The sequence below is a fragment of the Microcaecilia unicolor genome, chromosome 1, assembly GCF_901765095.1.
Source record: "Microcaecilia unicolor chromosome 1, aMicUni1.1, whole genome shotgun sequence".
In the NCBI taxonomy this organism is placed as follows: domain Eukaryota; kingdom Metazoa; phylum Chordata; class Amphibia; order Gymnophiona; family Siphonopidae; genus Microcaecilia; species Microcaecilia unicolor.
In genome coordinates, this window is record NC_044031.1 from 625,231,184 (window position 1) to 625,243,721 (window position 12,538).

The 12,538-nt window shown below is 42.9% G+C and overlaps 1 protein-coding gene across 1 annotated transcript in view; it reads right to left on the reverse strand.

Moving 5' to 3' along the window:
• Window positions 1-12,538, reverse strand: part of LOC115481419 (oxysterol-binding protein 1-like) — a 194,445-nt gene that overhangs the window by 44,597 nt on the left and 137,310 nt on the right. Inside the window, 1 exon segment of the mRNA XM_030220510.1 lies at window positions 8,985-9,088. Within this exon segment, the coding sequence (XP_030076370.1) occupies window positions 8,985-9,088 (104 nt within the window).

A 12,538-nucleotide genomic window follows, 5' to 3' on the forward strand; every position in this document is an offset into this window, starting at 1 on the left:
CCAGTTAAATCCATGTCTACTGAAACCTAATAATCCTATATAATAAAAAGCACCTCCAACATTCTGAAGCTGAGAAAGTGAAGCCTTGAAGCATTCGTGCTCCTGCTGTATCCATCTCCTGAAATTACGTCACGTACTTCCGTGTTCGTAAAGACCAATCACTGGAAGGGAACGCTGCAGAGTTGCCAGGCAACGGAACGCGATGTCACACTCATGAGGGTGTCGTTGTCCCTCACTTCCTCCCTCCCTCTCTTCCAGTTCCAGGCCCCCTACCTCCAAATTTTAAAAGTCAGCTTCACTTACGAAGTCAGGTTTACGGTGGCCGACAGCAGCAGAGCGGTAACAGGCATGCAGGCTCGACCCTTCTCTCTCTCTCAGCTCTGGTCCTGCCCTTGCGGAAACAGGAAATAAGGGAGGGGGACGACCCTGGAACTCGGAGGGAGGGAGGGAGGGGGACGATGACCCTGGAGCTCGGAGGGAGGGGGACGATGACCCTGGAGCTCGGAGGGAGGGGGACGACCCTGGAACTCAGAGGGAGGGGGACAACCCTGGAACTCGGAGGGAGGGAGGGGGGACGACCCTGGAACTCGGAGGGAGGGAGGGGGGACGACCCTGGAACTCGGAGGGAGGGAGGGGGGACGACCCTGGAACTCAGAGGGAGGGGGGGAGACGACCCTGGAACTCAGAGGGAGGGGGGGAAGACCCTGGAACTCGGAGGGAGGGAGGGGGGGAAGACCCTGGAATTTGGAGGGAGGGGGAAAGACCCTGGAATTTGGAGGGAGGGGACGATGACCCTGGAACTCTGAGGGAGGGGACGATGACCCTGGAATTCGGAGGGAGGGAGGGGGGGGGAAGACCCTGGAATTCGGAGGGAGGGGGAAAGACCCTGGAATTCGGAGGGAGGGGACGATGACCCTGGAACTCGGAGGGAGGGGGACGACCCTGGAACTCGGAGGGAGGGTGGACGACCCTGGAATTCGGAGGGGGGGATGACCCTGGAACTCGGAGAGGGGGGGACGACCCTGGAATTCGGAGGGAGAGGGGGGGACGACCCTGGAATTCGGAGGGAGGGAGGGGGCGACCCTGGAACTCGGAGGGAGGGAGGGGACACGAACTGGGAGGAAGAGAGGGAAGGGGGGCCCGTGGCACACACTCTCATTCTCACACACACACTCTCTCTCTCATAGACACTATCGCACCCAGTCTCACTCTCTCACACAGTCACTCTCACACATTCACTCTGTCTCTCTCACACACAGTCTCTCTCTCTCTCACACACAGTCACTTTCTCTCTCTCACACACAGTCACTCTCACACATTCTCTCTCTCTCACACACAGTCACTCTCTCTCTCTCACACACAGTCACTCTCACACATTCTCTCTCTCTCACACACAGTCACTCTCTCTCTCTCACACACAGTCACTCTCACACATTCTCTCTCTCTCACACACAGTCACTCTCACACATACTCTCTCAAACATACACACTCCGAGGAAAACCTTGCTAGCACCTGTTTCATTGGTTTCAGAAACGGGCCTTTTTTCCTAGTAAACCATAAAAGGGTATTCTTATTCCATGACTCTCTCATTTCCTGAGGAGTATCTCATGAGGGATTTTGTCAAATGTCTTCTGAAAATTGAAACACACTGAAATAATTGGCTCATACTATTCACCTGTTCTTTGAATCTCTGCAATGTTCTGTGATTCTGGATAGTGTGTTCTAACATGCATTGAGAGAGTTCATTTAAACGTGAGGGTCACAGACTTCAGAAAAACTATTTTGACATTTGATTTAATGTCAATCGCAAATTAATGCTGCTATGTCAAGTTGGGGGAATACCTCAAGAAGTCAATACCTGGATGGGAACATCTGAGGGAAGTAGAAAAGCATTGAGCAGAACCAAAATATATGTTAAGGGTAACGAACCTTTTTGTTACAAAAGTAAGCAAGAGGAAAAGGAGGTTCCTATGATTATTGAAAGTAAAATCTGGAAACGGAAGGAAAAAGACATCAGATGTAAGAGCAAATTTGCTCCTCCTGCACAGTCTTTATAAATTATAAGAGATCACAGAAGCAGAAAGACAAGCAACAATATCTGGAAAGGCTAAAAGAACTACTACTACTAATCATTTCTAAAGCGCTACTAGACGTACGCAGCGCTGTACACTTGAACATGAAGAGATAGTCCCTGCTCGACAGAGCTAACAATCTAATTAAGCTGGGAAGCATTCAGGAAAGCAAAGATGCAAATGAAGATCAAGTACTGAATACAGTAAAGAGTGTGGGGGGGTGGGGGGAGAGGTTTTTTTTTTTTTTTTAAAGATATTTATTTATTGCATTTGTATCCCACATTTTCCCACCTCTTTGCAGGCTCAATGTGGCTTGCAATACATCGTGAATCGTGGAAGCATATAAGAAGATATACAATTAGTATATTACCTATTGGAGGAAGTGCAAAAGTGGCATTGCCAAACTCAAGAATGAAGGGGCGGAACAGCTTAATAAATATTTCTTTTCTATGTTCACAGATAGAAAGGAAATGAGGTAGAAGCTGAACAATTGTCAGGGACTGTGTTCATGAGAAGAAAATTAAACTAAAAGCAAATGAAGAGATGGAGCCAGATAGGATACATCACAGAGTCCTGAACTAACCAGAAAAAGTCAGAAAGTGGAGCTACCAGAACTTCCCCAATGCTTCTTTAGAGTCAGAGTGATTCTGGAGGACTGAAGAAGAGCAGATGTGATTCGTTTCCACAAAAGCAGTATTAACAAGGAGATTAGCTGGTCTGTAGTTCCCAATCTGTGGTGAGTAAACCAATATGGGATAGTGCAGTTTCTAGAATTAAATGGATTGCAGGATCCCAAGCAGCATGGTTTTAACAGGCACAGGGCGTGTCATATCAATCTGATTAATTTCTTTGACTGGATGACCACAGAGTTGGACAGAGAGCACTAAATGTGGTGTACTTAAGCTTTCAGCAAAGCCTTTGATATGATTTCAAACTGGCAATTTATAAATACGTTTCTCAAAACAGAACTTTGCTCATTTAATTTCAACTTTAAGAAAGCAAGAAAGGACTAATCCTCCAAGATTATCACCTCCTCCTCTAACTCCTCTAAAACAGTGGTTCTCACCAAGAGCTGAGGCTCCAAATTGTGGCAGACATCAAGCCCTTGCTTTCCTTAACAACCATGTGTGCTTGTGGGCTGGGGAGAGCAGAGCAGGGAATCAGGTTCTTGAAATCCACATAACCGGTCCTTTCTGCTTCACCATCACCCAAAATGTAGTACTGGAAATGTTGCAAGTATGCTCTTCCCCACCCAGCAGTCACCACCTTTCTTTGTCTCATTTTCAACAATAATGAAGGATATATAAGGGATTCTTTTTTTTTTGTTCAGCCACAAACTGTAGTGTTCAGTGTGTCATGGATACAAACATTGTCTGTCAGGTGCATCACCATGGAAGAAAGGTCAAGAGCCATTGCTCTAAAACCACTTTTTCAGGTAATTACCGAACACACAAAAAGGATAAGTTCTGAAATAGCTTCCAGTATGTCAAATGAATTTCGTAGCCCAATTTATATTATATTGCAGCAGGTCCATCATCATGGAATATGCTGCACTTGAGGGTGAAAAAAAAATACAAGGTTTGAAAGAAAAAAAAAAAAAGAATTAAGAACATTCTTTTCTTGCAAGCATATGCAATAGTTGATGATTGAGTCAATTAAGAAGCAGGATTGTTTGGTTTTGCAAAGCATCAATTGTACTTTTACCAGTTGATCTTCTTTTAAAATATTTTTACGTATTGTGATGTTGGGTAAATTCCTTAACCTTCCACTGCCCCAGTACAAACTTAAATTGTGAGCTCTCCAGGGACAGAGAAATACCAGTGTACCTGAAAGTAATTCACCTTGAGCTACTACTGAAAAAGGTGTGAGCAAAATATAAATAATAAAATTATGAGTAAGCCACAGTTTTGTGCTTAGTAATGAAGTACAACTTTAGAAAAAAAAAGTATTTTCCATTACCTCTTGCAGCTGATTGGGCCCAAGCTTCCGGTCCCAAAAACAGCTGAACTGCAACCAGAAGTTTGGGCCCAATCAGCTGCAAGCCAGCATCTGATATCACTGTAGGATCCCCTAGCTCCCTCCCCACCCCCCACCCCCCCCAGCAGAAACTCCAACTCTCAATCCCTTTGTCATGAAGAGGAAAGAAAAGGAACTTAGGCCCAATGTAGACTCCTCCCTGGGCCTACCTTAGAGCCCTGGTGGTCCAGTGGTGAGCTGGGGCAGGAGCCACACTCCTGCCCATGCAGTCTCCATACTGAAAATGGCTGTTGCGAGATTGCCGCAGGAACTCAAGGCAGCCATTATTGATATGGAGACCGCTTGGGCAGGAATGTAGGAGGATTGCTCCTGCCCCAGTTCATCACTGGACCACCAGGGCTGTAAGTCAGGCCCAGGATGGGACCTACAGTGGGTCCGGGTTTTCTCTTTACCGCAGAGTGAGTGAGTGGAAGTTTCTAATTGGGGGGGGGGGGGGGCTGGGGGCAGAGCTGGCAGTGGCAGGACACCTCAGGAAAGGGAGAGAATGGCAGGAATGCCAGATGCTGGAGGGGAGGGAGGGAAGGAAGGAGAGAGACAAATACTTGGGTTACCTTGTGCTCATATCTGGCACATATTGTCAAACCTGTGATGTTCAGATTTGCTTCTGTGTAGGAAATTCAAATAAGAACAAGCCCTGACATGGGGTCTTGGTGGATATCCTAATAGTCACAATTCAAAAAAGAGAGAGAGTAAAGTGTTAGGCGAGACTCACATATTCAGATTTTGAAAGCAGAGATTCATTAAACTGGTTAGTGCAATAGGAACAGACCAGACGAATCTGCCTACTGTGGCTTGGGGATTTTTTTGAAGATTATTTATACTACTCTCTGGTGTTTGTTTCATATGTTTCTGGATCACAAATTGCATGGTCACTTCTTACCCCAGAAACATACCTTTAAGGGGCCTATTTTGAGCAGCCCCCAGTGCTACCAATATGCATTGACATTTGCAGCTAATTTTTAAAGGGGAACTACTCAGATGGCTAAGCGGGGGGAAGGGGAAGACAGAGGCTATGGGATAAGGAGAGTGAGAGAAACTGGGCAAGAATGGATAGCTGGGGACATAGGAGTCAACTTTTCAGAATGACTGGGGATGCTAAACCCAACAGAAATTACTACTGGATACAGTAAAAGGGTTTCCTCAATATTAGGGTTGCTCAAGCAATTGGGATATGTAAGTTTTTGAAATGTACATCTGTCACTGTTTGTTTCTTTAGTTTTGCACTATATGCATAGTATGGCTTCTTAGGGGTTCAGTTTAAGTTTTGTCTACATATTTCTATTTTTAGTTTGTAGTTATTTATTCTATACTTCATGAGGGGCTACCTATGTTCATATGTGGAAAAAGTCCGGGTATTCTGTTAGCATCAAATGTCTGTGTAGGACTGATCTGTACTAATTCAGCATGTTTTGTTTTCCAATAGGTGTATTAAAGTTCTTCTGCCCACTGCAATGTTCAGAGTGTTCCTTTTTTTTCTAGGAAGTACCTCGTGTGACCCCCCTGGAAGTTAGCTTGTAAACATGCTAGATTCTGGGGTCCAACTTGTTAAGAATAATTTTTACTTTGCAGTAAAAAAAAAGTAGTTTTAAGAGCTGTTGAGAGCTGTGCTTCATTACTTTTGAGTATTCTTTTTATAAGACTCTACTTTTACTTCATTACTTTTGAAGCCAGTGCTTATACTTTTTTACTAGTAGTAGTAGTACTTTTAAAAAGTGACGACCCCATCTCTGCTGGAAGAGCCCTGGCTCAGATGGAGTGATCAATTTTTGGCTTAAACAGCATGACTCCACTATGACCTGCCACTACAATAGCTAATAATAGAAAGAATGCTTCTCCTTCCAAAGGGAGATCCAAGTAATGTTCCTAAATTTACAGAATAACGTGTCTATCTACAATCTATAAGCTGTTCACCACAACAGATACTGACAATCAATTCTAATGGCATCACGGGAATAGAACAGAAGGGTAATAAGAGGGGAGCATAGGGAACCAAATATCATGAGGTAATTTATAAGAATCAGCATATGCCAAGACTGTACATTTCCCAAGACGAAGGAGGAAATGGGCCTAATAGCAAGAGACTATACCTACAGAGCTAGTATCATAGGCCTCCAGGTCTACCTAACAGTGTCATCAAGTCTAAATATGCAAAAGGTGTTGAAATATGAAAGCAAACATCCATAATCCATCTGCATCATTAAATTCAATCATTCTGAGTAGAAGGAACGAGTGATAATCTACCACTACACATAGAATTTGCAAAAGATGAGAAACAAAGCTCTTCAAAGAATTAGACTAATAAATGAGGAAAAACAAGTGGCAAATGCATAAATACAATGGGAAATACTAAATATTACTCCAGGAACCATTCATTCATCAAAACCGAAACATGGAGGGGAGAACTGAAAGTTTGTTTTAGAAATTTAAATCAGCTTTCAAAACCTACTTCTTTTCCCAAAGCTTTCCTGATGCTTGATCCACTTCTTTGGACTTTGCTTGCTCTGGGATGCTGGTGTTCTGTGCACCCCTCACAGTCTTACTCACACTGTCCTTCACCCTATTGCACCTTTACCTTGATTTTCCAATGACTGTATTCCCTTTCTCTTTCCTATAACAGTTATCTAAAATTTGTAGGCTTCCACTTTTGATAGTCCCTGTACTTCCCCTACTTTGATGAGTTAACTTGTACACTCACTAAGATTCAGGGTTCTTAAATGTTTTTTGGTTCCTACATCCTTTAACTGATCAATGAAACCCTCACACCCCCTTTTGTAAACCACATGTCCACTAGTGACTACTGATTGCTATATGTGTTGTTGTTAGCCACCAACAGTGCTAACTGCCAACATGTCACTATAATTAAAGTAGTACATAGCTGTACTACTACTACTACCAATAACAGTCTTCACTCTCACCAGAAATTTCCAATAAATTGCCTCAGATTTCAAGACTCTTCTCTGCACTCTGTTTAACTTCTTTCCGCACCCCATGAGGATGTGGGCACCACTGGTTACGAACCCCTGACTTAGATTTATTTGTAGATTTGCAGTATATTAAAGTGAAATATGAAACCAAAGGACAGCTGTAGCCCAGGATAGCGGATTAGGGACAAAATGGTTCACACGAGGCATAGAAAAAAATAAGTACAACAGACATCTGTAGATTCCGTAATGAAGAGCTGGAAATGGTTGCTCTCTTTGAAGCTGGCTTTGAAGTTCTGATGGCAGAAAATTTCTAAACAGAAAGGCACAACAAGGTGGCATGTCTCATCCATTTGAAACTTTGTAAACATTACAACATTGTAACCAGAAAAGCACTGGGATCATGACCCAAAGAGAATTATGGAGAAAAATCAATTAGGATAATCCTATTCCAACTGTTAAGGGTTCGAGGGAAAAAAAAAAAAAAGAACTGCATGGATAATAGAGGTGTCAGTGCTAAGTGATTTCTCTGTGAATCATGTGGAGAGAGAAGATCCTCAAGAAATGAAGTAGGAGACCAAGAAATGCGGCAGAAAGATACAGAAGTGTTTCCCATCACTTTGGATGCCACAGGCTTCATTTAAAAGAACCTTCAAGCACACCTGGATGTCTATACATATTGTTTTTTTAAGAACTCCAGAAAACAGCTTTCTTGGGCACAATGTATGTACTATGGCAAGTGTCAGCAAAAAAGCAAAGACTTCATATATCAAACCAACTATAAGTGACTCTGGCAGTCATTTTCAGAGGGCTATCCGTGTTTGAGATGTGCATAAATTGGTACTTAAATATTTATCTTACATTAACATCTAAGTCCCCATTTTACAAAGCCTAATATGCAGGTACATGCAAATGGCAAAGGGGCAAGAGAAATGAAAATGTATCAGGCATTACCACAGAACAAAATAAGTACATAAGTACTGCCATACTGGGACTGACCAAAGGTCCATCGAGCCCAGCATCCTGTTTTCCAACAGTGGCCAATCAGGTCACAAATACCTGCCAAGATCCCAAAAAGTACAAAACATTTTATACTGCTTATCCCCAAAATAGTGGATTTTCCCCAAGTCCAATTTAATAATGGTGTATGGGCTTTTCCTTTAGGAAGCAGTCCAAACCTTTTTTAAACTCTGCTAAGCTAACCCCCTTTACCACATTCTCTGGCAACGAACTCCGGAGTTTAATTACACGTTGAGTGAAGAAAACTTTTTTCCAATTCATTTTAAATTTACTACTTTGTAGCTTCATCTCATGCCCCCTAGTCCTAGTATTTTTTGAAACTGTAAACAGACTCTTCACATCTACCCTTTCCACTCCACTCATTATTTTGTAGACCTCTATCATATCTCCCCTCAGCCACCTTTTCTCCAAGCTGAAGAGCCCTAGCTGCTTTAGCCTTTCCTCATAGGGAAGTTGTCTCATCCCCTTTACCATTTTCATCGCCCTTCTCTGCACCTTTGTCCCTAATTCCACTATATCTTTTTGAGATGCAGCAACCAGAATTGAACACAATATTCAAGGTGCAGTCGCAACATGGAGCGATACAAAGGCATTTTATAACGTCCTCATTTTTGTTTTCCATTGCTTTCCTAATAATACCTAACATTCTATTTGCGTTCTTAGCCGCAGAAGCACATTGTGCAGAAGGTTTCAACATATCATCAACGACGACTGAAGTGGTCTATGTCCAGGATAGCATTGTCTCATGTCACTAGCCACTGATGTGGCTGGATCTATCTTGCTTGTCAAAGGAAACATGGCAATCTTGACAATTTGCTTCTTATGCAGAATAATGAACAGAGAGCCCAATACAACCATTAAAAGCATTAGTGTCATGGTCTTATTTCTCTATCAAATATATACATATTTTTTGTCCTTGTTTACCATCACTCACCTGGTCTATCCACAGCTTTCCCACAATGATGTTATGCACTGTAGTGGTGACTTTTTTCCAGGTGTAGTGATTGCCAGTTGTATGAAAGATGCAGTGAATGGTACCTATGGAAGAACAGTATGAGAATGAGCAAAGCAACAAGGACAGAGAAAAGGGCTGGAAAAAAGAGAGAGGGTAGAAAAAGTTGTAACAAAGGAAAAAAAATAAGACAGTGATGGTAAACCTACTGCATTACAAAGAAAAGAAAACCAAAGAGAAAATTCCCCTTGCAGTGTCATACAATCTGGAGCTGGAAGAACTGTCAAAAATCATAAGATATCTATAGCCAGTACTCAATGAAGATGAATTACTAAAGGAGATAGTCCCAGCTCCACAGTGCTGGTCTGCTGACCTAATCTGAAGCAAAAATTAGTGGAAAGCAAATTCCCAAAGGAAGCTCAAAAAGAAGAGAATGGCACACATCTTGCAATGTACCAAGCTGCAAACTGTGCCAGAACATATCACAGGAACCCCACTCCCCCCCCCCCCCCCCAGTTACTAACATGGGAAAAACATTAACATAAGGGTATCGTGTTCATTCTCTTCTTCAAATGTAGTATACATCTTTCTAGGGCTGCACTGAATATTTGTATTTGATTTGGCCTTGAATAGTGCCCTGAATACATTATTTGTACTCAGCTGAATAGTGATTTAAATTCGAATATGAATATTCTGGGGCTCTACTGTGCTAAATCCTACTGAAATAAACACTTTTATATCTCTGATTTCACGTTGCTTCTTTCATTATTTATTATGTTAAAGCTCAATTACAATTATTCGTATTCAGCTGAATAATATTTTTCATTATTAGTCTTCAGTCGAATAGTAAAATATGATATTCTGTAAAGCTCTCAATGTAAAAAAAACCATGAAGACGGATGCTATGTTTGCGAGAAAGGCCAGATGCTTAAGATTAGAATCAATTTCCACAGGCACCACATTAAACATCACCTAGTTGATATTCAAAATGATTTAACCAGCTGGCGATATTCAGCACTTAACCGGACAGGGAAACTGCACAAATGAGACCACATAAAACACAGTCCTAGCTTTCTGCGGTAATCCATAGCTGCTTAAGTTCTGAATATCGACTTAACCAGCTATGAATCAGCTGAGTCACCATAAACCGGATATCAATGCCAAAGCCTGGGCATGGTCTAGCATTGAACACCTAGGAATAATGCTGGTGGTGGTCAGCAAAACGCTCACCGCTGCCAGCTATTTACCACCATAAAGCTAACCAAGGTGACACCTCTATGGGAGAGCATTTTGGAAGACCTGAGCACTGCATCAATGACTTTAGGGACAGAATACTAAAAGGAAAATTTTAATACCATCCAGAAACTGAATCCTTTGAAGTTAAAATGATAAAATATTATGACACCTACCAGATGGGGCTTAACAAAGATTTGGGTTTCTTATCACATTATAAACCATACAATTATACTGCTTTGTCACTTTCTGACCATCCATCCATCTCTCCTGGTTTCTCTCTCCTTCTCTTCCCCCCCCCTTAAAAAAAATTTCTCTGTGAAATTGTCATTGGAATGCTTTTGTTTCACTTATATATTGTGGTATTTGTCATTGTTTGCTCATTTCAAACCTAAAGGTGGTATTGACTTTGAAAGCAAGACTCTTATCCATTAGAAATAAGTACCTTTAATCTGTGCTGCAAGACTTAAAGTGTCAGGATCAGATTTCTTTTTAATTGTTCAAATTTTGATTCTTAATGAACTTGGTTATTGTAATTCCTTGTACTGTATTCTCTCTAATAGCCTACCTCTCTGTTTCAGCATCTAAAAACCCTGAAAATTTAATCTTAAAAGCTAAATTTAGATTTCTCCAATAACAGCCCACCTCCTAACACCCCCCCACCCCCAGAATTCAGAGTAACCTGCACTGCTCTCCTCCACCTCCCCCTCCCCACAATGATCACATATCTCTTCTTACCTTTTCTCACACTCATGCTGGGTCAGTGAGGAGCCTTGCACATGCACAGATACTGAAGGCTTTGAGCATGAAAAAGTGTTCAAGGCCCTGCACCAGTCCAGAACCATAACAGTGAGAAGAGGTAAGAAGAGAGATCCAGTCATTGTGTGTGTGGGGGGAGGGGGGGAATGGAGGAGAGCAATGCTGGTTACCATGGAGGACAGAAAGGCTGCACAGACTAAGCAGGACGGTAAAATTATGCAGTACCTGCTGATAATTTTTCTTTCCTTTAGTAGCAGCAGATGAATCCAGGAACTGGTGGGTTGTGTCCATCTACCAGCAGGTGGAGATACAGATTACAAAGCTGAAAGCAGTGATACCAGACGGTCAGCTCCTCCTTCACCTCAGTATATGTCTCATCACCAAGCAGAATCGGACAAGAAATCAGGAAGCCTTCCTCACCAACCAAACACAACAGAAACTCGTCAGTCCAACTTAGAGAAACCATGACCACAATGGACTCCTCTTCAGTGGTTTCTGTTCTCTTTTTTTTTTTTTTTTTTTAAGGTTTTTTATTTTTGAAACTAAAGACCAGGACAAGGACAGGCAAAACAAACACGGCTGACAGAGGGCGGTATCCTGGATTCATCTGCTGCTACTAAAGGAAAGAAAATTATCAGCAGGTAAGGTATAATTTCACCTTCATTAGCGTATGCAGCAGATGAATCCAGGAACTGGTGGGATGTACCAAAGCAACCCCTAATTTGGGTGGGAAGTAGCCGCTCCCTGAGACACAACAGCCGCTGCAAAGGAAGCATCCAAATAGTGAAAGCACACTCGTTCCACCCAAGAGGTAGATAGGAACGTCATCAGAGGCCACCATCTTACGGCAAGAACCAGCGAGAAGGACAAAGAGAAGATCAGAACGCTGAAAAAACATTGCACATCTGCAAATGCTGGAGAACCCTCCAAACATCCAGAAGACAAAGCGTAGCGTACTCCGCGTGGAAAATCCCCCTCCCGAAAAGGAGGGAAGAAAGAGAGGCTGATGAAGAAAAGCCAAACCACAGTCGGTAAGAAAAGAAGGAACCATATGCAAGGTCACTCCAGAGTTAGCAAATTGCAGAAAAACAGCTCGGCACGGCAGCGCTAAAAATTCAGACAAACACTGAGGGGGCAAAAGCCACTTCAACCAGTGGATGTGGAGAAAAAGGAGGACGAAACAATTCACCCAAATCAGGAGAGGTTGGTACAAAGCCTGCAGGGGTCCCCATAGCAGAGGCGAAGCCGCCAACATAGCTAACAGCCAGAAAACGGGAACCGCATCGGGAGGCGCCAAAAGAAAATGGCACATGCACCCGACACATCAAAGCGGGAATCCCGTTTGAGAAAAAGAAATCCCTGGTGCCTGCCTATGCCTCTGAGAACCCGGCAACACACATCCCCGCTGGTAGATTCTGCCACCAATACCGTGCATTCCCCCAATGGCGGAAAAAAATGCACTCACCAGAGACGTGCAGCCAGACTTCCCACCGACAGCAAGATCTCTCAGGCAAGACTGCCACCAAACCAGTTCAGCAGGCTAC